Source organism: Acinonyx jubatus, chromosome A1, assembly GCF_027475565.1.
Source record: "Acinonyx jubatus isolate Ajub_Pintada_27869175 chromosome A1, VMU_Ajub_asm_v1.0, whole genome shotgun sequence".
Lineage (NCBI taxonomy): Eukaryota > Metazoa > Chordata > Mammalia > Carnivora > Felidae > Acinonyx > Acinonyx jubatus.
Window position 1 is genome coordinate 68,581,460 of NC_069380.1, and position 27,959 is coordinate 68,609,418.

The 27,959-nt window shown below is 48.4% G+C and overlaps 1 protein-coding gene and 1 long non-coding RNA gene across 6 annotated transcripts in view; one reads left to right on the plus strand and one right to left on the minus strand.

Moving 5' to 3' along the window:
• Positions 1–27,959, plus strand: part of FARP1 (FERM, ARH/RhoGEF and pleckstrin domain protein 1) — a 282,193-nt gene that overhangs the window by 242,993 nt on the left and 11,241 nt on the right. For all 4 annotated transcript variants that reach the window (XM_053217290.1, XM_027065124.2, XM_027065123.2 and 1 more), the window contains exons 17-19: positions 16,075–16,156; positions 22,069–22,306; positions 25,352–25,482. In XM_053217290.1, coding sequence (XP_053073265.1) covers positions 16,075–16,156; positions 22,069–22,306; positions 25,352–25,482 — 451 coding nt within the window. The remainder of the gene's footprint in view (positions 1–16,074; positions 16,157–22,068; positions 22,307–25,351; positions 25,483–27,959) is intronic.
• Positions 4,275–22,148, minus strand: LOC113601092 (uncharacterized). 2 transcript variants are annotated; one of them, XR_003422238.2, is made up of 3 exons: positions 21,849–22,148; positions 18,768–21,563; positions 4,275–7,759 (listed from the first exon to the last, which is right to left on the minus strand). It is a non-coding gene; the product is annotated as an uncharacterized LOC113601092 (long non-coding RNA). The 2 variants fall into 2 exon arrangements; XR_008296302.1 differs by having other exon boundaries at positions 4,275–5,638; positions 6,735–7,759; positions 18,768–22,148.

Consider the following 27,959-nt stretch of genomic DNA (forward strand, 5'->3'; position numbering starts at 1 on the left):
GTCATGATCTCACAGTTCGTGGGATCAAGCCCCGTGTCGGGCTCTGGGCGGAGAGCTCAGAGCCTGGAGCCTGTTCCAGATTCTGTGTCTCTCTCTCTCTGCCCCTCCTTGGCTCATGCTCTGTCTCTCTCGTTCTGTCTCCAAAATAAATAAGGATTAAAACAATTTTTTTCAAATAAATAGAAAATACTACATTTTGTCCCCACACCCTCCTCTTTCTCTGACTCCCTAATGTTATTTTTGTGTCATGCCTTCTAAACAGCTGTCACAGCCAAAGATAAAGGCAAGAAACTGGCTTGAGATAAGCCAACCTTAAGATGATTTCCCGGTTAGGAGCACCCGGGTGGCTAAGCATCTGACTTCAGCTCAGGTCATGATCTCACCGTTTGTGAGTTCAAGCCCCTGTATCGGGCTCTGCACTGACAGCTCAGAGCCTGGAGCCTGCTTCGGATTCTGTGTCTCTCTCTGCCCCTCCCCTGCTTGTGTGCGTGCTCGTTCGCTCTCTCTCTCTCTCTCTCTCTCTCTCTCTCAAATAAATAAACTAAAAAGAAAAAAATTTCCCAGTTAAATTCTATGTATATTTAGATCTCATGCTGGATTTCCCCCCCCTTTGGTTTATAATTCTTCAAAATGCATGTTTTCTTATAATTCAGTGAATATCACAAAATAAAGATAGTAGGTACTTCTGGAAAGCCGACGAGGGTTCTAAAGAATAGGCGTACTGCGGGATTCCCAGGGGGAGTTGACGGTAGGCAACTGGATATTCTTTAAAGCTCTTGCTTTATAGTCGTCTGTGAAGTATCTGTACCTCTCATGCAGTTTTCAGTATTCTGTTGCACTATGTTGAGGAAGTGCTTGGAAAGATGTAGAACCCTACGTACCACGCACACACTTGTCCTTGAATCCCGCATCTAGGAATGTACCTTAAGGATACATTTATAATGTGAAATGATGTACAACAGAGATAGCCATGTTAGAATTGAAAGATTGTAAACGATCTAAACGTCCGTGAACAGATTGGTTCAAAATAATATTAAGTCCGTTTAATACTGAATAAAACATTAACCTGGTGCAAGAAATCAGGAAACACCTCATGTGCCATAGGATGCAAAATCCAGTGTACCCTTTCTGTAAAATTAGAACCTTTCCAGAAAATTATTAGGGTTGTTGTTGTTGTTTTAAGACCATTCTATGCAGACTCTTAGGGAGTTGACCTTCTACTAAACATACATTTGAAAAACTCCAGGAGGAAATAGCAAAAACTTTCTGTGTTTTAGGCAGAGGCGGGAGGCATTGTATACTGTATCCTCACGGGAGGTGAGAATTTACTTTAAAGCGGTCTCGGGGCATTTAACGGCTCAGGGGCCTAAAGGAGCTGCTGATGAGCTGGTCTTGCCCCAGGTGATCCAGACAGTGGGTTGCAAGTGTCCGTTGAACAGGTTCACGGGGCTGCTCTCCTGCGTAGTGACATGAACGTGCTCTGGTGTCCGACTTCATGTGTGTGCTTTAGGATGATTCACATGCCGTTCTCGCCCTGCATTAGAAGGAGGTGGGAGGCATTGCCAAGATGCCCCAGGGAGGAGAGCAGAGCCAGGGTTGAGAAACCGCCTCATTGAAAATGGAGAAAGGTTGGAAACCCCACTTTAGGGCCACACTGTAGGTTGGGGCTGTGAATGTAAGAGAAATGCCACTTTTCAAAATTAAAAAAGATTCCACAGGATCTAACTTCTTATTTTACCTCCCAAAGTCTACCTGGAAACATTCGGTTGCATTCTGCCATGTTCTGTTGCTTCATCATTCCTACAAAGTGAGACGATGCTTTCGTAATGGAGTCAGAGAACTTACAACTCTGGAGAAATCCACTCACAGTTTGTTTGGCCAGTGAGATGTGTGCGAATGCAGTCTTAAATCTTCCCGTAGGCTGGGGCGTCTTGAGCAGGTGTCACTGTGGCAGCTCTGGTCCATGTGGCAAGTGACCTAAATAATGTTGGGGAGGCCACACACAGGAAATGTCATCAGCTGTACCCTGGCAGCTCAGCATGGTGGCTTCAGCTGGCCCCTGCCACCAGAGAGAGCTTCAGGGAGCTGTAGAGAACATTTCGTACTAGGAATAAACGCCACACTCTTTATTATCTATGACCATAAGTCTTTTGCATCTGGTCCTTCACTGTGAAAGAATATCCAGTTGCCTAAAAAGCAGCTGCTGTCATTTATTTCCCAGAGGATTTTCAGTAGATCTTTCAAAGATCTATAATTTTATCTATGTTTTACATGACGATACCAGAAGCATGTAAAAGACTCAAAGCTAGAAAGAGAGCAGACAGTCAGTATGAAGCTCAAGGACGTGACTTGACCTTGCAACAATGGACCCAAACCAAATTGATGACATTTAACAGGAATAAATGTAAAAGTCTGCTGCTAAGTTCAACTAGTCACTTCCTCAAGTGCATGATGAGGAATTGGCAGGGATTCAAGGCAAAAAGGCTGAGTGAATGAGTGTGTGAGTCAACAGAATAACACAGAGAGGACCCCGCGTCTGTATCTGTAGCTCTCGACATCAGCTGCTCAGCAGAATCACCTGGAACCTTTACAAAATCTTGATAGCCAGGCAGAACCCCAGACCAGTCATATTAGAATTTCAGAGAGATTGGACCTAAAGCTTCCCCGATGATTCCCGTGTGTAGCCAGGGTCGAGAATGCTTGTCTTAGACTGCCTCACGAAAGCGGCCAGAGCACAAAAAATGCTCAGGGCTCCTTCAGAACACTAGGCGCAATTCTGAGTTTCACTTTTGAAATGGAATAGAGAATGCATTCCATTAAAAAAAAAAAGTTGTTGAAACTATGGGCATTTGTCCTAGAAGAGAGAAGATTCTAGAAAATCTGACGGCTCTGTTTAGTCTGGTCATGTGAAAAGGGAGTAAGTGTCTTCTTAGTTGTATCAGAGAACAGAATCTAAACAGTGAATTTCCAAAGAGGCACATCGTGTCTAAATATAGAGAAGGATTCCCTAGCACTAACACTTGGTGATGAGAGGCTGCCTTAGGAGGTAATGAGTTCCTCCACCTTGGGGTTTCTTGAGCAGAGGTGGACTATTTCTAGAAGGCATTTATCTGTTGGAAACCCCAAACCTGGCACTGCAACACGGTCACCTGGGATTGGGGATGGGGGAGTTTTGAAAAAATAGAGATTGCTAGGCCCCATCCAGCCCTCCTGAATCAGAACACTGGGAGGAGTCCCAGACGTGTGTATTTCTAAAGTGCTTCTTGAGATGACTGTGATGAATACCTTTTCCGGAACAACTGATACGGAGCTCCCGTGACAAACCTAAGATTCTATGATTCTCTGAGTTGCATTTTGGTTATAACTCTTGTTTCTTCTACAAGCAGTGAATGCATGCACAGGTGGGTGGGGGAGCGAGCGAGCTAGCTCAAGTATAAGGCTTTGCCCGCTGGGGGCTTGTGGTCTCCGGAGCAGAAAGGCATGGAAAAGAAGGAGGGCCGGGCCCTGTCATGGATGAGTGAGCCATGTCCAGTGTGGGCATGGGGCATCACTGGCCAGTTCTGCCTTGACGTCTGGGCCATTGATGCCTGCACGGCATAGGCAGCCTGTGTGAGTGAATATATTTAAGGAAAAGAATGGAACGCAGGGAGGTTCGTTAAGAAAGGAGTTCACACCGAGTTCTGGACCGCCAGGCCAGATGGAAGTAGATGTGTATGCATGTATGTGTCTATTCAGTCTGGGGTATGGGAAACCCGGCTGGCCCGTGCCGAGGGGGATGGCTGTGTTCTGACTGTGTCCACGCTCCCGGCCACACCACCACCGGACATCTCTGGCTGCCTCTGGCCCTTGTGGAGCTACACTGTGTCATCTGTAGTATGTGCACCTCATAGGCCTGTTACATGGACAAAATGAGACAGTATTTGTGAAGGGCTTAGCCTTCTGTCCCATTCGCAGAAGGTGGGAGAGGAGCTGATCTTTCTTTATATTGTTTATTTTGAAATAACTTTAGATTTAGAAAAAAGTTGCCACGACAGTAGGGTTTCTGCCCTCATGTCAGCTTCTTCCATCACTGGGCACGTCTGTCAGCTAGGAAACTAACGTGGCTAAGTTACCATCAACTAAACTCCAGGCTTTATTTGGTGATACTCTTTAAATTACTACTGTTAATGGAAAGAAATCTAAAGTTTACTATGCACCTAAAATTCCCTCAAATTTGGTACTTAAATGACACGGCCACCGTGGTTTTACATGAGGCAGTGCGATGCTTCCATCAGCCGTGGGAAGTCTTAAGGCAGAAAAGTTACCAGGAATTTCCCTGAATGAGGAGGCTTGAACCCCTGCTCAGTAAACACACCTGCCCGCATCCAAATGTTGCGTCCTCCTGAGTAAACCCACCCGATGAGGGGATGGGCTGTTTCAGCCTGGCCAAAGCCCAGGTGACCCTGTTTCTTCAAAAACCAGAAAACAGGTTTGGTGACTTCTGAAAACAGGAAGAAAGCCTTTCTTTTTGAAAGCCAGGATATTTTGCCCAGCTGTTCAAATGCACTCAGAGAAAGCCTCTTACAACCTTTGGCTTTCGGAGCTGTGTCCCAAATTCCAGCCCCGAAAGGCCTGGCAGGCAGAGTGAACACCAGCCAACTCGTTCCCCAGACCTGGATTCTCTAGCGCGATGCACCTCGGTAGACTGTGCCCCGTGCAACATCAGCCTGCAGGGAGCTGGGGTCTGGGCAAGAGGCCTGCAGAGAGGCATGTGGGATCGGCTGTGGGCACACACAGTTCTCAAGAAGGGTCTGCTGCATTTATTAGAAGCTTGGCAGCAGATTCACTTGGAAGGGGTGCAGAAGTCTAGCCGGGAGGGGTGGGGAGACCGGAGATTGAGATGTCGCCGAGCAGACAAGTCGGGCCCACGGGACCAAGGAGAAGGCCAGGGGGAAGCCCCGAGAACTTTGATCCTGGTTACCTGGGAGGACGCTCACAAAATTAGGAAGCCGTAAGAAGAAAGGAAGAAGCACATATAATGGAGGGAAGCTGAGTTTGCTCTGGGTCACATCAGCTTTGAGGGGTCAGTAATGAAGTCCTTCCGGCAGTTGGAAACGCAGGTCTCAGGCTTGGGAAAGAAATCCGGTGCAGTGATGTAGATATGGGAGTTACCCACAAGGAGAATCCTGTCCTGTAAGAAACAACAGTGAGGCAGAGGAGAGCCAGGGACAGAATCGTGCCAAATACACCTTATTGTCAACTTTCCATAAACGTGTAGCTCATGGCAGAGCGAGAGCCAGCAGAGGAAATGGAAGAAGCCACGAGGGGTGAGCAGGGGTGGAGCGTCCCCGAGGAGAGCATGTCTGAAGAGTGGCGGGACGACGTGCAGAGGAGATTGAGGCAGGGTCCCTGGGGTGTGGGGGCAGGAGCAGGCTCGGACCCTAGGGGGTTGAGAGACAGGAGGCTGTCCGTCCGGAGCAGAAAGGAAGCTCCTCTCTCAGGAGGACTGTGATCAGGGATTTCCCCCGTGGAGCGGTGTTGTCCTGCCAGGATGCTCCAGGGGCTGAAGAGGAGTGGGGGGTGACCGTGTGGGTGAGACCGTGATTTGCAGCCCTCCCCCGGAGTACGCATCTTCATAGTAGCTTCACGGTGAGCAATCCTAAAACAAAAAAATGAGTAATAAATCTTTTCATCCTACCCACTCTTTGAAGCTGGTCATCCTTAAAATCATAGGAATTCCTCAAAAAATTAAATCTAGATTTCCCATGGCACCCAACAGTGTCCAATCCTAGCTGTATGCTCAGAAGAATTGAGAGAAACGGACCCAGACAGATACTTCTACACCCACGCTCATAGCCTCGTTATTCACGGGAGCCAAAAGGTTTGGTTTGGAAGGAACCCCGTGCCCTCTGATGCGTGAATCATTAATGGATAAACAAAAAGTGGTACATCGTACAATGGAATAATATCCTTAAAAAGGAAGGGGATGCTAGGGGTGCCTGAGTGGTTTAGTCGGGTAAGCATCTGACTCTGTTTCGGCTCAGGTCATGATCTTGAGGTTTGTGAGTTCAAGCCCCGTGCCGGGCTCCAAACTGACAGCACAGAGCCTGCTTGGGATCTTCTCACTCCCCCGCACTTTCTCTCTCTCTCTCTCCCTCACACTAAATAAACTTTAAAAAGGAAGGATATTCTGATACATGCTACAACACAGATGCACCTCAAAGACATGCTAAATGAAATAAAAACCCAAACAGTGTACAATTCCACTCATGAGCTACTCAGGGCAATCAGATTCAGAGAGAGAGAAAATAAAACGGAGGTTGCCAACGCCTGGGGTTGAGGAAACAGCTAGTGTTCGGCTGTCCAGAGTTGAGCAAGATGAAATGTGGGGATGGGGGCGCCTGGGTGGCTCAAGTCGGTTGAGCAGCCGACTTCAGCCCGTCTTGATCTCACCGTTTGTGAGTTCGAGCCCCACATCAGGCTCTGTGCTGACAGCTCAGAGCCTGGAGCTGCTTCGGATTCTGTGTCTCCCTCTCTCTCTGCTCCTCCCCCACTCATGCTCGAGCGGTGCCTTTTCGAGGTGCCTTTTCCTGGGAATGCAGACCGCACGGTGCACACATTCCGCTTTCTACCATGTTCCTCATTCTTGGAGCCTCTTTCATTTCCCATTATTGTTTCCCCATATCGCCCAGCTGCTCCGTGAGGTCGACGGGGCCCCCGATTAAAGCCATGGGAGGTGAAAACAGACTCATTACCTTTTTAAGTGACCCAGAAGGGGATGCGGTTGGCGATCATGCCAATCAGCCGGATGCCGTGGTTTTCCCCTGACGTGGAGGCCTGCGGTGGTTAAGCTCCTTGCTTCTCTGGCCTGGTTTGAATTTGGGACCGTGTTGGGAAATGCTAGAAAGGAGCCCTGAGGTTGGACAGCCTGTGTCCTGAGCTCATCACACACCTGAGTGCGTCCTGTACGCAGGGCGGGCAGGGACACTGCACCTCCCTCCACTCCCCAGAAACGTACCTCAACGACAGGCAGTTTCTCCCAGCGTCCTCTCCCCTTGTGGTGGATGCAGGCCTTCGAACCTGGCATGAGCACACGTTCCATGTGGGCGTGCACACACACATCCACGTCTGCCCTCCTGTCCTCTGTGCGCGTCGGCCCCTCCACACCTCCCCCCACCCGAAGTAGACATCTGTAGGCTGTTTCCCACGTGTACATAAGGAAGGGATCTGATTTCTATGTCATTTCCCAAGATAAGGCTGACTGCAGACCACGCCTGCAGTTATCTTATGGAGTAATAATGACTGTCCCCCAAGCGTTGTTCACAATTGCCTAATCCTTACCAGACCAGTCCCGTGGGGAGGTCTCCTGTCTTCACCGTAGGACATTTACTAGAGTCTGTGAAATCTGTTTTCCTTCTTTTAGAGCAAAATCAGCTGCCGTGCCTTTTCTTGTGGAACATTCTTGTGTGATGTATCCCACTGCCTCCCAGGGTCCCTGCAGCGACGAGTTTGGTTGTGAGCAGGAAGTCTGGGTTACAACCGTGTGTCAGGAATCCTGAGAGGCTTTACTCCAGCACAGTCCACCTGGCATCTCAGTTCCTCATGCACCTGCCTTAGCGCTTGGTCAGTCGTTTCTGTGCCACTTAGTCTAGACTGGAGCTCGGGAATGGTGTTGGCTTGGTTGAATGCCTCATTGTTTGCTTGTCAACTGCTTCATAACTGGTTAAGGCTCATTTTTATTGTGGTTTCAAATCCTTTTGTGCCTCATCTTCCGCAATGACTTTGAGATGGTTTACAAATGGAAAACAATGTAAGAAAAGGATAAAGACCTGTAAAGCCGCACTGTCCAATATGGCAGCTACTAGCCACTTAAAGCAATCTCAATTTAAAATAATCAAGGGGTTCCTGGGTGGGTCAGTTGGTTAAGGGTCCCTCCGACTCTTGATTTTGGCTCAGGTTGTGGTCTCACAGTGAGTTTGAGCCCCGCATTGGGCTCTGTGCTGACAGCATGGAGCCTGCTTGGGAGCCTCTCCCTCTCTCACTGCCCCCTGCCCTACTCGCACACACACACACACTCTCTCTCTCTCTCTCTCTCTCTCAAAATAAACAGATTTGAATAATCTAATAAATTAAAGATTCATTTTCTCAGTAACACTGGCCACATTCCAAGGCTCATTAGCCACATGTGGCTAGTGGCTATCATATTGGATGGCAGATATAAAACATATCTTCGTCATCACAGAAAAAGATCTTTTGGACAATATTGGTCTAAAAATGAAGAAGAAATAGTACACATTACTGTAAGAAACACAGGCCCTTGGACACAAGTTGCTGAAAATATCTATAAAACAAATGCATGAAAATGCCTTGGTTTGGTTCACGGTAAATCTCGAGTAATAAGTTCATTTAGGTCATGTCTCCAAGGGTCAAGGATTGATCTTTTGTAAAGCAGAAGGGTGTCTGGCAAATGTGGATGGACAGTGCTTTTACAAAGTCTGATTCACATGCAGAGTCGTGGCATTAATATTAATAATCAAGTACCATTAATGCGCATTTACTGTGCGTAGACTCTTGAGACACCTGGTACTCTTGTAAAGTTGGTGTTATTGATAAAAATTAAAATGACCACCAGGATTTTCCCATTCGATCTTCAAAACCAGGTTGACCAACCCTTGGCCAGATCTGGCCTGCTACCTGTTCCTGCTAATAAAGGTTTTTTTGGAACATAGCCACACACGTTTTTTGTTTTGTTTTGTTTTGTTTTGTTTTTTTTACCCATTGTCTATGGCTGCCTTTCACAGGTGAATACTCACGACATAGACTGTGTGGCCTGAAAAGCCTATGGTGTTTACTATTTGGCCCTTTATTAAAACTTGTTGATCCTTGTTGAAAAACACTTCCCTAGGTGTAGGTGTTATTCCCATTGTATGATTGGGAACATAAGGCCCAGAGAGGTGAGAGCCCCGACATACAACCCATAAGTGACAGAGGTACAACTTGAACTTGGGTCTGAGCTGATCCTCAGCTTGTGGCTTTGCAGCTGTGTTGTTGAAGCACAAGGCTTTACACCTGGAAAGTGGCTGAGAGTGCATCTGCCGTGGATTCCTCATTCTCTCTCTCTTTCTTTAATGTTTATTTATTTATTTAGAGAGTGACTGAGCAGGGGGGCAGGGCAGAGAGAGGGAGAGAGAATCCTAAGCAGGCTCTGCACTGTCCACACAGAGCCTGATGTGGGACTTGATCTCACAAACCATGAGATTACCACCTGAGCTGAAATTGAGAGTCAGTCACTTACCCAGCTGAGCCACCCAGGTGCCCCAGATTCCTCATTCGTCACAGGAGAAAAGGAGAGTGTGGCTTGCCCTGGGCCACACAGCAGGAACCCGGCAGAGCCCCAGCCAGCACCTGTGCCCCCAACCCTTGCATCCTTTCTTTCTGCTCCTGGCTTTGGGATGTCAGCTGTGCTCACCGAGAGGTCCTTCTGCTCCGGACACCCTCCTATACTTTTGAGAGAACAAAGGCCACATTGCTATGAGAAAGCACCTTGTGGGGCACCTGGGTGGCTCAGTTGGTTGAGCGACCGACTTCAGCTCAGGTCATGATCTCACGGTTTGTGAGTTCAAGCCCTGCGTCTGGCTGTCTGCTGACAGCTCGTGGCCTGGAGCCCTGCTTCGGGTTCTGTGTCTCCCTCTCTCTCTGCCCCTCCCCCTCTCATGCTCTGTGTCTCTCTGTCTCAGAAATAAACAAACATTAAAAAAATTTTTTAAATTAAATAATAAAAAAAAGAAAGCACCTTGCATTTCTACAGCATCTTACAAAACACTGTCTGTTAAGTTGCCTCATTTGACAAAACAATCTTGTTGCCTTATGCCCATCTTCCACCCCACCCCCCATGGAAAATGAGCTCTGAAAGTTGGTTGGTATAAAACCAGGTAGGACTACACCCCATTTCTTGCTTTCCCTGGAGCCCATGAACCTGGGGGCAGGGAGGTAGCTGTAAACGTGTTCTCTTTCTATCTAGAACGATGCTGTCAGGTAGCACTTTCGGCAGTGATGGAAATACTCTGTGTCTGCGTTGTTCAGTAATAGCCACTGGCCGCATGTGGCTGGTGAGCACTTCACATAGGGCTCGTATGGGTGAGGAATTGGATTTTAAAAGTTCATTTTAAGCGGAGTTAAGATGTAAGCAGCCATATGTGGATACTATACTGGATGGCACAGTTTTAGAGGCTCTAAAGGGGAAAGGACTCTGGAGTGGAAGATAGGAGAATGCAGCCTTCCTTTCCAGTCATGCGTGAGTGTCACAGCACCTGACGTTCCTCTCCATCCACTTCCCTGGAATTCAGAATCTTCGAGATCGTTGTCAAAAGGCAAGACTTGGGGTGGTTCTCTGAGCGCCGCCCCCTGACCCTTCAGCAAAATCAGGCTACTTCCTGTGTGTCACAGCTTTAGTTTGACGATTTTCATTGGTTTAAAAAAATAAGACCATGCAAAAAGTGTTTAAAACCATTGCTGTCAAGGTAAACAGCAGTGAAACTCATTGGAGACAAGGCAGTGTGGTCTACCTAGAAAACAGCCTGGAAGCATAGGCAATGGAGAAAAGTTTTGAAAAATTAGCATAAACAATGGAACAGAATTTATGGGGTATACCTGTATACCATGGCGGGGGGGTCACTTACACACTTACTTATATAAATTTAAGTTTAAAATTTTATGTTTGATTCAAAGCCAAGAAAGACTACAAGGACACTGAATTCATTATATTCTGCCCCAGCTGGCTTTCCACTGTCCACCCAGGGTTCCAGGGACAATGCTGTTGGTGACTGTTTCCTGTTAACCCATGAGTAGCATGACATGTTCTCAGTCACATGTGGGAGCTAGTTTTCCCTGAATTATCTGCCTTGTTCCTGACTGGACAGCCCCCTGTGCTTTGAGACCAAGCTGCTTTCCTAGAAAAAGGAAAACAGTTTTTCCAATCACCTGAACCGCAGGCGGGTTTCTGCTGGAAAGCACTTGAGAGCGAACATTCTCCAGGCCGCTGATGAGTTTTAAATGGCTTTTCTGTTCCCCTGCATTTTCATGTGTGGCTTATGAACAGGACTGAACCCAGGTGACCACTCCAGGTCTCATCTGGGTGCTATCAAGCCTGCCCGTGAGTGGGGCTGTGACTTGTGCTCCTCTTATTAAACGGGACCTGGCCTTAAACCCAGAAGAAAAGCTGATGTAAGCATCCTAGCATTGTAACTGACGGGCATGATGTCGCCAAGAACGGGGGGCATCTGCCAGCTGCAGGTACCGCTCAGAGAGTGAATCCCTTATCTGTAGCTACCAAAGGGAAACACTCAAGCACCACGTGCCTAGTGAGGATGCCTCCGGCCCAAACGTTTTTCTGGGGATGTGAATTAAAATTCAAATGAATTGGATTTTCTTCTCCAGTGATCTCAAAGGATATTGGAATCCATCAAAGAATATTGAAATCAACATAGATTACCTGTGGCTAATATATATGTTAGATGTGTGTAGTATATATAATATATAAACATAATGAATAGATAAAAAGATAAATATCTAAATATTAGTAAAAAAAATTTACTCTGGCTAAATTGTTTGCGTTGAACCCAGCCACCCTCCCTCACCCACACGTTCATGGAAGACGTGTCTTTATTCATTTACTTATTTATACATTATCTTTCTACTTACACGTATACACAAATACATGTGATCACAGACCGTTTTCATTTAAGATCCTAAAAACCACAGGGACTAGTAAGAGCAAAGATGTGATGTCTGATTTGCAAATGAGGCCTGAGAATGAGGCTCACAAAAGTTCAGTCCATCTTGCGGGGTCAGGGAGCGCCCAGACACAGAGTGAGGTGGGAGACCCGCACCCCCTCCCCCCCCCAGCTCCAATCGGCAGTTGGCTTTATGTTTCAGTCTAATGAGATGATGCTTCATTTGTCGGGAGGAGAAGGGAAGGGCTGAGTGTTTGGTGAACATGCTTGCGTTTATACTAGGCCACTCGAAATGCCCAGTGGGTCAGTCACTACCTGCTTTCCATGGTAAAGAATCTCAGACACTCGACTGAAGCCAGGCCTGATGTCCCGCTCCCCAGAAAACACTCACGGTTAGGAGATGGCATCCTGGGGTGCATAGTACCATGTGGGATAGCTGGGGGTTGTATCACCAATGCATGAGACCGTGGACACGCTGTAGACTGTCCTAGGGTTCCATGAAGATTTCATGTTGACCCGGGATTGTGGGTGGGAAGGAGGGGAGCAGAGTGGTGATCTCTCCCATTGGCCTTGCCCACCTGCACCTACTGCCAGTGTTGTATTTCCTGACAGAGTCAAGCCCTCAGTTGCAAGGGCTCCTTGTACCCCTTGGAGACAGCCTCATTATTGGTCTCTCCCACAGAGAACTGGCCCTTCTAGCCTTTTCCTCCTCTTCATGGTCTGTCTGCTGCGGAGTTAGTGACCAGCTCACATAGTCGTGAGTGAAGTGTCTACCGAGGGGCAGGAAGACTTGGGAGATTCATGGTGGGGGGTGTGGGGGGGTGTTGGGCCCAGCGCTGAGCTAACGTGTCATTGCTCCAGGGAGTGTATTAATCATGGTGCACGGGGCAGAATTTAGCCTCTGGGAAGCTTCTGAGTACATGGGTTTCCAAAGTGAAATTGTCAAAAGAATTTTCAGCTTTGTTGCCGCGCGGTAATTACACGGACAACAACTATGTGGCCCTGTCTTCTAAACAAGGACCCTTTTCTTGTGAGGTTAACATCCAGAGGATGTTCTGGAAGAATTATAATTATTTTTTTCATGTTCTTAATAATAAAATGACCTTTTAGTTCTGAATAACAAAGCAAATGCTTTGAACTTGTGGATTTGGTGGCATTAACATGCAAAGGAAGTAAAAACATGACAGTATTCTATAGGAAGCAGCAGTTTTGGTTTGCCCTATTCCCATGGACTGGCGTCATGTTCTGGACCCACACAGGGGTTGGGACTGGCCATGTGTGCTACTGGGGGGGGGAGGTCTCGGGAGGCGGGCAGCGCTGCCTGGACCAGATGCATTGACTTCTGGGGCCCCAGCCTGCTGTCCCCACACCACCTAGAGCTGGCCCTGTTTGAATTTATCCACATCACTGTCTTCCCCAGGGCACAGGGCATGATGGGAACCCAGGGCTATTTCTAAAATGAAAGTAAAGATGCCAAAGACAGAGAAACAGGACTCTGCTAGCCAGCTGATGCGGGAAAATGTCCCCTTGAGTTTGGGGCTTTAACATCAGTACATTTTCTTTTAACAGTGGGCAGAAGAAGGACGTGCAGTCAATAAAATCTGACTTACACTACATGCTCCACCCCACCCCCCATGTCGCTTCCCAGCACTTCATTTTCCCTTGGGCATTATCTGCGAGAAGGAGGAAATTGCTTGTTATTAATAAAGCCCCCCAATTCTCCCCTTGCCCATCCAATCTGGAGGACTCTGGCTAAAATATCTAAATTATGTCCTTTGAACTAACTAAAGACCTTCCTTAGCTGCATTTGTCAAATGGTATGCCCATTTGAAAGTTTTGGGGTCACTTACATAAGTTTCAGGTCATATCTACATACCCACAAATCGAGTTTCAATTGTGCCTTGCCTTCTCTTATTAATGTGTGGCATTTAGTCAAAATCAGGACATTCTGGCTCAGTAGCTTTTTTTGTTCAGGTGTTGGAGCGGGGCGGGGCGGGGGGGGGGGGTGGTGAGCAGCGGGGAAAGGGAAGGGGAGCTTTCCAGCTCCTTCCAGGGCATCACGTGATGGTGAAGGTGCAGGCTTGAAGGAGGGGTTCTATAAAACAGAAAGCTTCCGTTTGAGGCCAGAGCTCCCTTCTCCAAGTGTATAAGGAAGAGAGCAACCAGTAAACTCTCAACTAAAAGTAGGCACACATCAGGATCAACAGAGTGGCCAAACAATAAACTTCTCAATAGAGATTGGATTAATAACCATTTGCTAAAATTCCGGAGATGCCTCCACCCTGCGGTTGACAGGGCAGAATAATATGCTGTGATTAGCAATAGACTGAGCACCGTCTCTAAAGCAGAGCCTGGGTTTAAGTCTGTCACTTAAACATTCTCCGGTGACCCCATTTTGGGAGGAATTTGATCCACTGGGTGGGGGATAGGAGAGACAGACAAGGGAGGATACCTGAGGTTCCCGGCTTGAGCGGGGGGCAGAACAGTTACATCATCAAGGGGGTTAACATAGGAAGGGGATTGAGTTTGGGCAGTAAGATAATTAACTCTGGAACCTCTTGAGTTTGAGATACTTGCAGGGTCATTCATGTAGAACCCTCTGGTGGGTGTAAGAAATACAGTCCCTGGGTAATTTGGACAAGGGGCATTTGGGTACAGATCTGGCATCATGCATAGAACCCGTGGGGAATCCAGGGATTATACAGGAAGAAGTAGGAAGTGAAGAGAGCACATAAGCACAGATGCATTCCCAAAGAACACAGACCTCTCAGGAGTAGCCTGAAGAGGGGGAGGTGGCCACGAGGACTGAGAACTGACCTCCAGAGGCCTCCCAAAGCTGGAGAGCCAAGTGCCTGGAGTTTGGGGCCCCCAGGCCCAGAGAAGCTGCCTAGGGGCAGGGTTTAGGCAATTAGGAGGTGGGTGGTATTCCTTCACCGAAGCACTTCAGGGGGTGGAGGACAGAATCCAGACTCAATTGGAAGAGGAGCAGTGATTAAGGCAATCTGCCAACACCCTTTGTTTGGGCAGCTGAGAGGAAGCAGAAGGATTGGGGAATTCTGTGCGGGCGGTGGGGGGGGGGGGGGGGGAGGGGAAAGGAATACAATAAAGAAAGCGCCCAGAAGCCGACGCCGACCCAGGCTGGGAGCATAAGTATGTTGTCTGTCCCTTTATTCCGGAGCAGCTTTAACTACCCCGTGGGTCTGGGTGCTCTGTCTCCCTGGTGATGTAATCTACGCGTCTGCTGAGTTAGAACCTGGGGAATGTATCATTTCACTGCCTCCTGCGGGAAGCCCGGAGCTGGGGCTCTCTCTTCTGACTGGAAGCCTGATGCCCGGATTTTTACTTTTTTTCTTTTTCATGCATCCCTCTCATTTAAGTTAGCTTCTAGCTCTCCTGAACAGTTCATTTGAAGATATTAGCCCTCAGTGGGTAAATTCACAGATACACACCGGTGCCATGGTTGGAGGGGTGTGGGCTGGACCCCCTGGACTCAAGGTCAGGCCCACGGTCTCACGATAGCTGACATTAGGCAAGCTGCGTGGTTTCTTTGTGCCTCGGTTTCTTCAGCTGTTTAATGGTGCTGATGATGGTACCTGCCTCATAAGGCCGTCATGAGGGGTAAATGAACTAGTGTTTATAATGTGCTCAGCACAGTGGACCGTGCTTAATAACCACCTACCGTTATTGATATTCCTTTCCTCTCTGCTGCTTAAGCTCTTAGCTTATCAACATTGGCTGCAGCCCAGAGCCATAAGAAATAAGAATACAGTATACCCAAAACTCTGCTGAAAGGGCCCACATCTTTGTCATCTTTCACCCAGCATCTCTGGCTGGGGGGAGTCTGGAACCTCCCTTCCCTGCCCCTCTCTGTACCTGGGACACCCATCCTGCCCACTTCTGCCCCTGTTCCCACCGCCACACGTGGGGCTCCTGTACCTCCTCAGTTATGTTTTTCTTTTCCCCAGGGCTGTCCACGCAGCTCTTTGTCTGCTTTAAGCTAAGGGCTCTTGGGACCAGAAACCTTGTCTGTTAGTGATTTCCAAGCTCTTGTAATGACGCCCAAATCACCCAAGCGTGAATGGGGAAAAAATTTGAAATGAGACCAAATTAAAATGATAGCACAATGGTTCTTCCCTGTCTCTTTCGAAGTACAAGGGGAATTCTTTGCAGAAGAATGGGGTGATTTCATAGTCTCCTTCCGGCGCTAACATTGTGTGACGCCCGGAGAAGGGAGAGGTACAAATAATAGGGGATTGGAAAGGAAGGCATAAAGCTTGCTGTTTTGTGATCTGAGGCCAGATATTTTCCGGTTATGTTTCCACTGTTCATGCTTTTGTTTCCAACCTCTTTCCTTTGCTTTCAGGGAAGGCCGCTCAAATGCCCACATCAGAGGGGATTACCAAAGAATCGGAGATGTCCTACTGAAGAACATTCAGGGTATGAAGGTGAGCTGCTTTGGGATTCCGGTGGAATGAGTTCCCTAGGGAAAGCCAGGCTGGGCCTCCCAGAGGCCTGGGCTTCAATCCCAGTGCATAACCACACATGACCTGATTTGACTAAATACAGGTAAACACAGGGTGAATTCCTCTGTCCTTGCAGACAATCGCATTTGGAAGGAAAATGCAGCCCCTTTGGGAGAAGTACTTGTAGTACTTTTCCTCCTTAAAAGCTCTGTGCTGTAATCAAAACAATAGGTATTATCTGAATAAATCATTCAGCACTCATTTTAAAAAACGATGTAGACAAAACGTGGTTTGGTCGACTGAACATTGCACTTTTCATCAGTCGTTTTGGCTTCTTGTAAGTGTGACGAAAACATTGGGTTTAGAGCCAGGTAGGAATTCTAATCAATCCTATGACTTGAAGTCACTGTACCAGGCAAAGACATTTCTAACCAGCCAGCAATATCTGCAATGAGACAAGAGTATACCACCAGACATATTGAACCAATATTCTACCTCATTTTTGAAATCTGCCCCATCTCTTAGCAGTGAAATTTTCATTTTTACATTTTCATCTTAATGCCTTTAATATAGAATATTTTAATTCACGGTTTACCTTTTGAAGACAAATACCTCTCTATTTACATTTTAAAGTGATCTTCCTACATTTCAACTGGCCCAACAAAGCCTAATACCTTTACTAATAACTCAGAGCAACCCCTAAAGAAGGGAGGTTGCTCCTGCCACCATTTCCCCCCATCCAACCAACCATCCATCCACCCCCCCATCCCTCCCTCCAGGATTAGCTGAGCACCCACAATGTATAAGACGCTTGTACAATAAAAGTTACTGTTGGAGTTTGAATTAATTCCCAAGAATCTTACGAAGTTGTTTAAGGCTTTATTTTTCCCCCTTAGAATGATCTATCTCATGAGGCAGGACAAGGGGATGGTGGGGCGGGGGGTGGTACACAGAAAAGACCAGATCTAAAGCCACTCCAGAGCTTTCCTGTTTCTCTTAACAAAGATCAAGATACTATTTAACAGGCCTTGAGCACACTTTTTTACAGTCTTCAAAAAGCAACACTGCCCTCTGGGCAAGACAAGAGAGAGGCCATGAAAGCTATCCGGATTGCAGAATCCCATGCAATAAATGCAAAGAATTATCTAAGATGTTCTACAGCCACGGTGTTTTTAATGCTTTAAGTAAGGCTGATCCACAAAACTCAGATGTAACAGTAACAGACCTCCTTGTGCTTTCCATAGTATTTTTTATTAGTGTATTTTCTTTTCTAAAGCAGTTTTAGGTTTACAGAAAAACTGAGCAGAAAGCCCACAGAGACGTCCTATGTGCATACTTGTGCGTACACACACACACACACACACACACACACACACAGTGCCCTGGCACTAACATCTTGCATGGGTGTGGGATCTTTGCTACAACTGATGAGCATTACTATTATCTAAATCCATAGTTCCCGTTTGGGGTCACTCTTGGAGTGGTACATTCTGTGGGGTTCTGCCAAATGCAGAATGTCATGTACCTGCCATGACAGGATGACACAGGACAGGGTCACTGGCCTAAAATTCCTCCAGGCTCTGCCTGTTCATCCCTCCCCTCCCCCACCCCCGGCAACCCCCGACCCTTTCCTGTCTGCATCGTTTTGTCTTTTCCATAATGTCCTATAGTTGGAATCACACAGCGGGCAGCCTTATCAGACTCTTTAACGCTTGTTAAAGATACTCTTTTTTTTCTCTCTTTTGTAACATGTTTTTGTTACTGTTGGACTTTCCAGTTATTTTCCTATGTCCGCCTGTTTTTTTGGCCCAGTTGGGTTTTCCCTCTTTGCTCTCAGTATTCCCTTCACCTAGATGGCAGCTGACTCTGGAATGACATGGATTTGAACTGCGTGGGTCCACTTACATGTAGAACGTTTCCCATAAATACAGGATACCATGAATGTATTTTGTCTTCCCTGTGATATTACATATACCACTATATGTTAATCAATGTTAACCATAAGGTTTCTAGTCAACATTAGGCTATTATTAATAGTTCAGCTTTGGGAGAGTTAAAAGTTACATGCCGATTTTTTAAAAAAATATATTTTTTTCACATTTATATTTATTTTTGAGACAGAGCACGAGTGGGGGAAGGGCAGAGAGAGACATACACAGAATCCAAAGCAGGCTCCAGGCTCTGAGCTGTCAGCATAGAGCCCGACGCGGGGCTCAAACCCACAAACCGTGAGACCATGACCTGAGCCAAAGTTAGACGTTCAACCGACTGAGTCACCTAGGCGCCCCTAAATGCTGATTTTTAATTGCGTGGGGGAGTCAGTGCCCCTCACCCCAGGGTTGTTCAAGGGACAGCTGTATAATCCTGCCCAGGGAGGGCTTCTGCCTTCACAGACTCCCTTCAAGGAGGCTTGGACTCCACCATGGGCCTCCAGAGACGGCAGTTGGAGAGCTGCCAGCCCATTCCTTGCCCCCTTGGGGACGGTCCCCAGCATCACCAGCTGTCCTTTGTGCCTCGTCCACGGAGAGCTGACAGGCAGTGGTACCCACCCTCCTCTCTGTTCACCTAGCGCCTGAGACCTCCTAGAACATACCTGATTTTCGCTCAGAGCAGCTCTTTCTCCTCAGTCTGGTGAGTTGGCATTTTTGTGGTTAGTCAGCTTTGTCGGCTGTGCTGGCATTTGAGTTCCTGTGCGGATGCCATGAGCATATTTATAGCATGGAGCTCCGTGCAAGCAAAATAAAAATAGGTGGAGAGGCTCAGAGAGCCACTGGCTGCCGTTTTTAGCATTTGTTTGGGTTGCTTTTTCTTGTGGTGGTTATAGCTGGCTTTAAAGAATTTTTATGAAGTATGAAGGAGAGCCAGCAGAAGGTTCGAGAGATGCAGAAGCCCAGGATAGCACTCTTGTCCAAAAGGCTTACAGTGATCTACAGCTTGCAGTGTCCTTCCTGTCCCCCACCCCCACAGACCCCTGTGTTTTTACCTGCATTGGCAGGGGCTCAGCCAGACTGGGGCGGTTCCCAGACCCTCCACTCATGACCATGACCGAGGGAGCTGGGCCAGGGGCTCCAATCCCTGCCTGAAAGTCAGATACCCAAATTAGGATCTCTTGCTTATGCCGCAAACTTCCAACTGGAGACATCTGCTCAGATGCACAAAGGCACTTCAAAACCCTCCCAAAGATCCATCTTTCACCCAGGCTGGGACCTTCACTCGACCCGTCTGTCTCCTCAGGTGCCCACCTCCTGCCCCCTCTCCTCCTTCAACTTCTCCCACCTTACTCCTTCTGGCTCTCAGCTGGCTGTCTGCTGGAGGACCCGACCAGCTTCCTGGTGTTGCCCTGCCTCCCGGCGAGCCGTCCTCCCAGTCAGCACGGATGGTACCGCCAGACTGCCGAGGCTCACGACCCTCCTGTGTCTCTCTGGCTGGGAGAATACAGTCCAAACCCAAACCTGACAAAGGCCTTCGTGTTCTAGCCCTGGATGATCTTTCCAGGCCCTTCCCCGTGTCCTTCGCATGCTTCTCTGTGCTCCAGTGACCATGAACTCACCTCTCCAGGCACTCAAGTTTCTTGCAAGACTCCTGCCTTGGCTGGGTGCATGCATGGTTGTTTTTTGTTTTGTTTTGTTTTGTTTTGTTTTGAAGTGACCTCTACTCCCAATGCGGGGCTCCAGCTCACAACCCCAAGATCAAGGGTCACATGCTGCCAACTGAGCCAGCCAGGCACCCTTCATTTGCTCATTAAGGCATGCAGGCAGCAGGCATTTACTGAGTGCCTATGTGTGTATCAGGCCCCGAGGATGCAGGAGCATGACCGATGTGCACTCTTAAGGTCAACTCGGGAACAGCGCATGTGGTAACACGGCCTGGAGCTGCACGTGTACACACACGCACGGGGGCACATTTAACTGGTAGAGTCTGAGTAAACTCCGGATCATACCAGTGTTAATTTCCTGGTGTTGGTGTTGTGCTATAGTTACACGAGATGTTAGCCCTGGGGGAGGCTGGGTGCAGGACCTCCCTGTACATTCCTGTGTAAGCTCCTATGAATCTGTATTTCAAAATAAAAGTAGTCACTAAACCCAGCAGGGGACACCACGTGACAAGGGCTGAGATGGACACATACGGCAGAAGTACAGAAGATAGAGGAGTCCCTAACTGGTGGAGGCGGGTGGGTGTTGAGGGGGTTGCTGAGGCCGGGCAGGGCTCCTAAGGGGCGTGTCACGTGCAGAGGCTCTGGGCATGAGCCGGGCAGTCAAGTGTAGGTTGTTCAGGTTGCTCACCTGGGGTGAGGTGGCAAGAAGCACAGTGGAGGGGGGGAGGGTTATATCCTAAGGGCCCCATGTGCCCTGCTGAGGACTCTGGAGGCGTGGAGGGGTGAGGCGTGGAGGCAGAGGTCCCGATGGAGACACCACCACAGTAGGTTGGGGCGGGGGGGGGGCAGGGTGGACACAAAGCCAGAACCAGGGCAGTGACTGTGCAGAGAAAGATGGTAACAGCCTTGACGTTTTTAGGAGATAGAATCAGAAGGACTTGGTGAAGGATTCAAAAAAAAAAATGGAATCCGGAATGTTTTCCTGGTTTTTCCATCCTGGATAACCGGCTGGTGGCGGCATCCATCCTGAGGTTACAGAATCATGGGGCGGCCCCACTTGAGGCAGGCGGTGTTGGGTTTCCACTTGGACTCACAACGTTTCAGGCTCTTTGTGGAGCCTTTGGGGAGCGTGGAAATGTAGATGTGGGGTGGGCAGCACATGGACGGCAAGCCCACTCCCGGGAAGGAAGTCTTGAGGACAACTGCTGTTCTCTTGTCCTGGATGTTCTTGTGCCATCTTGTTACCCTTACCTGTAAGGTAAGGGAATCTACCCTTACCTTGCGATTCCCCACCTCCTGTAAGGACTTAATTCCTCCTTTAATGCTCTATTCTCAAACCCTCTATCCTCTTACCCTCGTCAGTCTCCACCAGCTATTACAAGAAGGGAATATTCAACAGCATGTGTTAAATATAGTAAAGCAGACTTTATTCAGGACCATTGGGACTGGGTAGGGTCCACTGCTGTGGGGGAGAGAGACTGGGCTCAACTCTGAATACAGCGTGGGCAAGCGGGGACTTCTAGCCAAGGGGCAGGGTGGGGGTCAGAGGATGGGAAGGTACAAAGAGGAAACATCGGGGATAAATAGGGTTCTGGCTGAACCAACCAGACAGGATTCTTTGCTGAAGACAAGGTGATCGCACGTCACCTGGGGATGGTAAGAGATGAGGAACCCAATGTCAAGGGTGGCCAGACGTCAAGGGCCGGGGGTTCCAGTTAGGCTTAGTAGGATTTTTGCTAAAACTGGCTTTTCATAAGGAAGCTCCCAGACCAGTCAAGGAGAAGCCTCAGGAGCCTGCAGAAAAGATGGTCAAGTAAAGTATCTTTGTCAGACCCCCATAGAGTAGGCTCTGTCTCTAATTCTCACCCAGCGCTCTGGAATGGAGCAGGGCAGGTGGCTCATGGCAGATGCTTCCTTACCGAGAAGCAGAAGGGAGGAGTTTAACATAACAGAAATGCGTAGCTGTAACTATATGACACCTATTGAATTGGCCCTGGGCTCTTCTGACATTTAGAAGGAAAGCACAGCCCCCTGAAGGAGCTCCTGTCTATTAATTCCCCACAGTTTTGCCAGCCTCACCTCTAATATGGCATATACGTCTCCTATGCCAATTCAAACGCATAATGCTTCCCTAGAGGTTTTTTCTTCATCCCGAGAGCCTAACGGAAATAATGAAATCAATAGCGAATGGGAAAGCTCGAAGTAGAATGAAAGGAAGCCACGAAAGGCCAGGGTGATGTTCACTTCTGAGAGTCGGGCCCGGTGGAACGCGTGTGCGCTCGTGTCTCACCCCCACCAGCAACTGGCGGCTCACCTGTGGAAGCACAGTGAAGCTTTGGAGGCGCTGGAGACGGGCATCAGGAGTTCGCGGCGGCTGGAGAGCCTGTGCAGAGACTTCGAGCTGCAGAAGGTGTGCTACCTGCCGCTCAACACCTTCCTCCTGCGCCCGCTGCACCGGCTCATGCACTACAAGCAGGTCCTGGAGCGGCTGTGCAAGCACCACCCGCCCAGCCACGCCGACTTCAGGGACTGCCGCGGTGAGCGAGGGCGGGGCCTGCCGCAGGGAGCGAGGGGCGGGGCCTTGCGATCACGTGGCGGGGGGGGGGGCGCGTGCTGCTTTTTAGCACAGGGCCCAGCGCTTTCTGTTACCTCTTGGTCTTTCCATAACGGAAGTGATAACGGTCATTAGGACCTCTCTCCTCCTTTGGTCCTGGGTAGTTTAGCGCAAAGAACCCTGGGGAAGGCCCATTTAGAGTCGGCTCCCCCACCCCCACTAGAAAGCATCCCTCTCCCTAGGTGGTTGAAACCTTTGACCCTCCTGGGATCAGCTAAGGAAAACAGCCTGTAATAAGTGCTTCAGCTAATTGCCGCTGGGCGTCTGTCGTGTGCCAGTCACCTTAAGAAGCACCTCACCTGATTCATTCTGTCTCTCTCTGTCTCCCCTTGCTCACTTGCTCTCTCTCAAAAACAAAAAGCGCCTCACCTGTATTGACTCATAATTTTCATGACCAGCCTACAAAAGGCAGGGGTGAGCTCATTTTACATATAGAGGCTACTGAGACCAGAGAGGTTAAGGAACATGCCCAGAGTCACACAGCTAGAAAGCAAATGACTTGGAACCTAAACCCAGAGCCCACATGCTTGACCATCCTATCCTTCTGTCATGATGATATTACCCACTGTCGCTCGCTCAACCCTGGGCCAGGTATCTTACCAATATTAACACCTTGACTCCTTTAATAACCAACAACTCCAGCCACGATAAATATTGTTTCCCCACTTTACAGATAAGATACCTGGGCCACTGCTATCTCTCTCTTATTATAAACGCCTCCCATCTGCGTTCTCTTTTTCTAAATGCACCTCTTACTGTTTTGTTTAAAACCTGGGTAACACCAGATTCCCTCGGGCTACCGTCAAAACTTCCTGACCTGACCCCCGAACAACATCGAGCACCTGCTGTGTATTGGGCATATGAAAGTGAATGATGCAGATGTGGCCCCCACGCATGGGACCCGCTGGTGGGCACAGAGGGGAAGACACCTGGACAGTGACTGCCCTGTGATCTGACCTGGCCTTCAGGGCTTAGGGGGAGCTCTCTGAGGGAAAGGATAGCTTATCTTTACAGCTAAGGTATAAATAGGAGTTTTCCCAGTTGGGGGGAGGGTGTGCAGTATGAAGCTGGGAACGGCACGTACAGAGGTCCAAGGGGAACAGAGGCTGTGGGAACACCCCAGAAAGTAGAAGTTCTGTATGGAACTCAGAGGGATCGCAGCAGAACTGAGACTGCCAAAGTAAGCAGACTCCGATCCCGTGGGGTCTCATAAACCCCAGAAGACCGCAGTCACGAGCAAAGGGAAGATAGGAAGGGCTTTAAGGAAGGAAATGGAGACGTGGGCTTGTTGCAGAAAGTCAATCCTTTGCTATGTAGGATATGTAGAGGAATCGTACAGGTTCATTTCTTAAAAGATAACCCCAGAGAAGTTTTGGTGAAACGACGAAGACATTGGCAGTTCACGGAAGGGGACAGAAATGGCTGGTGACGTGGTTTTGGTTTGTCACACATAGGTCGTTAGTCTTTAAGACCATGGTGCTTCGTGCCTCTGCACCTCGGTATAGTCTGTTCCTTCTGCTTGGAGTCGTTACTGCCACTACTCACCCTCTCCTGGCACAGGGTTCCTCCTCCTAGGAGCCTGGAGGTTGCGCCTGACCCTCGAGGTCGGGTGACCCTCTCTACCCGCCTACCTTGTCTTATATAGCAGTTGCCAGTTGGCCACACCCGGGTGGGAGGACTTAGAATTGTATGGCTAGATCAGCCAGAAAGGTGAAGGACATCTTTCATTCCACATGTACTGTCCTTGGCTGGCTTGCCCAGCTGGCATTTTACGGAACAATCCCCGGTAAAAAAAAAAAAAAAAAAAAAAAAAGTCTGTGGTTGACAACTAAATGGAAAAAGCATCGGTTACCTAGCTTAAGACCTAAGATAGCATGGTTGTGAAAAGGCTATATGTTTACTACTCGTGAGTAGTTGTGAAAAGGTATATGTTTACTACTCGTGAGGGATGTAGTGTGCCAAGAGCCATTCTCGAGATGCCTCCCCATGAGCGCTCAGGGACCAGGGTGCCATCTTTTTCCTCTTAGAGCCTCCTCAGTCCCCCCACCCCACCCCCACTAAGCATTCAGTGCCCCGTGAGTGTTTATTGGACTAAGCCGGCCAGTAAATGTCTGAAGATTGAGCAAGTCCTGGGTTTTGTCACTAAGGCTGGGACAAGGCATTCTGTGATAAGCCGGGAAGAATTTAATTTGCATCCCCAGGGAGAAAGCAAGGATCACTTCCCTTCCAATGTTGAAGTGCTGGGGGCGAGGAGGTGTTTAGTGTTCTGAAGACTGGCGTTCAGTTGACAAGTACTGCTTGACAAAAATACCTAAATAGCTACTGTGGGTTTACATGTCACCCAAATGTGTCCTAAGGGGACAGGAGCTCCTTTTCCAGATCAGATGCCTCCCAGTGTAGGGAAGACCCTCTCGTGGGTGCAAACACCAGCTTCCTTCTGCCGTCATTCTTCGCAACCATCTTGGCAAAATGTGATTTCTGCAGAAGGAAGGACTGGGGTGTGCTGGAATGTTAGTTGCCCAGAAGCGTCACACTATCAAGGAGACTCTCTCACAGAAAGATCCCCTGTCTGCCCCAGATTTTTCTGTGGCCTCTCTATCCTCTCTGTCCTTCCCAGGGAACAGGAGGTGGACAGAAACTTGTGCCCTGAGGACAAAATTCTAGTTCGTATTCCACTGCGATCCCCTCTGTGCCAAGTGATTCCAGTGGAAAGACAGCTATCCACCACATAGCCACAAAGGGGCCATTTTCATTTCCAAGATGCTTTGGGGAAACTCAAGCAAATAAATTCATATTGCAAATTTTTATTTGTTAGAGATTTTTATTAGAAATAGCAGTGTTTTCCCCTAGAAGGACAGCCTCTATCTTAGGGCGGCTACTGGAGGATATTCCCCCCGGAAGTCTGATGGGAAAACAGACCCCCGTCCGCCATTAATGCTGCCATTTCTGGTTCTGTTCCCTTGGTCAGCTGCTCTGGCAGAGGTTACTGAAATGGTGGCACAGCTTCACGGTACGATGATCAAGATGGAGAATTTCCAGAAGCTGCATGAACTCAAGAAAGACTTGATTGGCATCGACAATCTTGTGATTCCGGGAAGGGTAAGTAAGCAAGCTGTTAGAGGTGAAGCCAGAAAGGCAATGTTTAAGTGACTTAAATTTGAACCTTTTGAATACGGGCTCTCCAGTTTAAGATCTCCCCCTTCTGAGTGAAATGGCTTCCTTCCAGCTGTGAGACAGTTGGGACAATGCCTTGAACATGACAGCGTTACTATCACTGCCCAATTTTGGGTCAGAAGGAGATAAAGCAAGGCTATGACCTCCTTTTTCTCCTTCCTGGTTGATTTGCTAATTTACTTTTTCCTACCGTATTCTGACAGGATTGGAGACATCTTATTTTACTTTTTTAAAGTTAGGTAAATGAAAACGGAAGCCAAGGAGCAATACTTGTTTAATTTTTTTTTTTACATTTATTTATTTTTGAGAGACAGAGCACGAGTGGGGGAGGGGCAGAGAGAAAGGGAGACACAGAACCCAAAGCAGGCTCCAGGCTCTGAGCAAGTGTTCAACACAGAGCTCAACGTGGGGCTCAAACCCACAAACCATGCGATCGTGACCTCAGCCGAAGTCAGACACTTAACCGACTGAGGCACCCAGGCACCCCGAAAAATACTTTTTTAAAACAATCGGGTAGAATGGGGATACAAAGGCAGAGGAAAATTCGTGCACAAAAGCATGTAAGTTCCATATGTATGAAAAGAATTTTTAAAAGATGGAATTTTCTGTGCATAATGATTTTAATTCAGAATTAAAATAACATTTTAGCCAAAACGTGACCCTAGGAGAGATGCACATTCATTTAGGCCATTAACGTTCACCTACCCAGCACCCTTCATGAAACGTAGGCCACCCACAGTGAAGTGGGGCCTCGTGGGGCACACACGCTCCTTCCAGGCCGAGGGGAATGTGAAAACACATAGCAGCCTGCTTTCAGTTCTTTTCCCAGGAAACAATCATTGCCCAGGGATCAAAGATATTAGGGGGTACAACTCATCAACTCTCTCCATGGGATCTTTATCTCTAGGGCTCCGCCATTTCAAAGTTCACATCACCCAGGTTCCAGAGAAAATTTTCGTGTCTTTGATCTGCCGCGTATCTGCCTTAGTCTTCAGACAGGTGCCGTGTCCGGTTTGCCGGGGGCTTTCAGTCTTGTCCGACAGACAGCTGCCCCGGAGACTTGAAGTCTGTAAGGCAGGGAAGATGAGGGAACCCCGTGTGTGTCTGGGTGTTTCTGCCAGGGAGCCTAATGACAAGACTGACCGGAAAACTGTTTGTGAAAGATTGTCAGAACAGGTGTATGTGGTAAATGCTGGGGGAGGAGGGAGCGGTGAAAGTGGGGATTTACTTCGGCTCTGCTGGTGAGAACATTCAGACCTCAGCACACAATGACCACGTTTACCCATCCACGCAGAAGCCTTAGTAAAGGCCACTGGACTCGGTATGATTTTTTTCTTAACTTTGGATGTTCTAAAATAGATAGCTGGGGCACCTGGGTGGCTCAGTCGGTTGAGCGTCCGACTTCGGCTCAGGTCATGATCTCACGGTTCGTGGGTTCGAGCCCCACGTCAGGCTCTGAGCTGTCAGTACAGAGCTTGCTTTGGATTCCCTGTCTCCCTCTCTCTCTGCCCTCCCCTGCTCTCTCTCTTTCAAAAGTAAACAATTATTTTAAAAAGTTTTTTTTAATAAATAGAGGTCATTATTGCTTATAAAGGTAACCATCTTATTTCCATATTCTTGTGTTCATCAACCAGCCTCAAGTCAACTCTGAATGAAATGGGAAGGAGGGAGTCACAGGCCTTCAGGGGAACAGGTTCTAAAATGGGGTATCATTCCATGTACCAAAGCTAATTGATTATCATTAATTTAAATTACCAAAGAACCTAAGGGGTGGGGGGGAAGGCTCTGGTTTGTCTATAGGTAGAATTTTAAAAATTGAGATTTGAACGTGAGCACATAATTTTGGAGATGCCCCCTGGGCTACACGCAGTGGCAGTGTGATTCCTAGCTTGGCGTTTGGCGTAATCCTGCTCACCCTCCTACAGGGGTCAGCCTGAGATTGCACCACGTCCAGGAGGGCAGGCGTTTTCCCTGAGACAGACATGCCACAGCACTTTGGGCCTGAATCAGCCCCCCCCCCCCCCCCCCCCCGCATAGAACAATGTGCTGTGGGCCGCCTTCCCGGTAGAGCAGCAGGGACTGGGGGGGTGGGGGGTGGGGGGGCTTTGTTTGGTTAAAACTCACAGATGTGGACTGGATTTCCCTCCAGAAGGAAGCAGCTCGCTCTTAAGACATTAGGGGCCTTTTCCCCCACCCCCTTCTGTGGTTTAAAAAAAATTCTAGGCGCGAGACCTTTTCCGTCTCCAGCCCCAGACACTGACGTCTGAGTCCACAGCCCTTCTGCTCCGTGCCGCTGAGGCCTGCCAGACATGCAGACGTGCTCCCTTGTCTTTTTTGCAGTGACTGTCCCAGGCCACCCTGTGTCCCACACAAGCAACAGCTGAGCTCCCTCAAGATTTGTT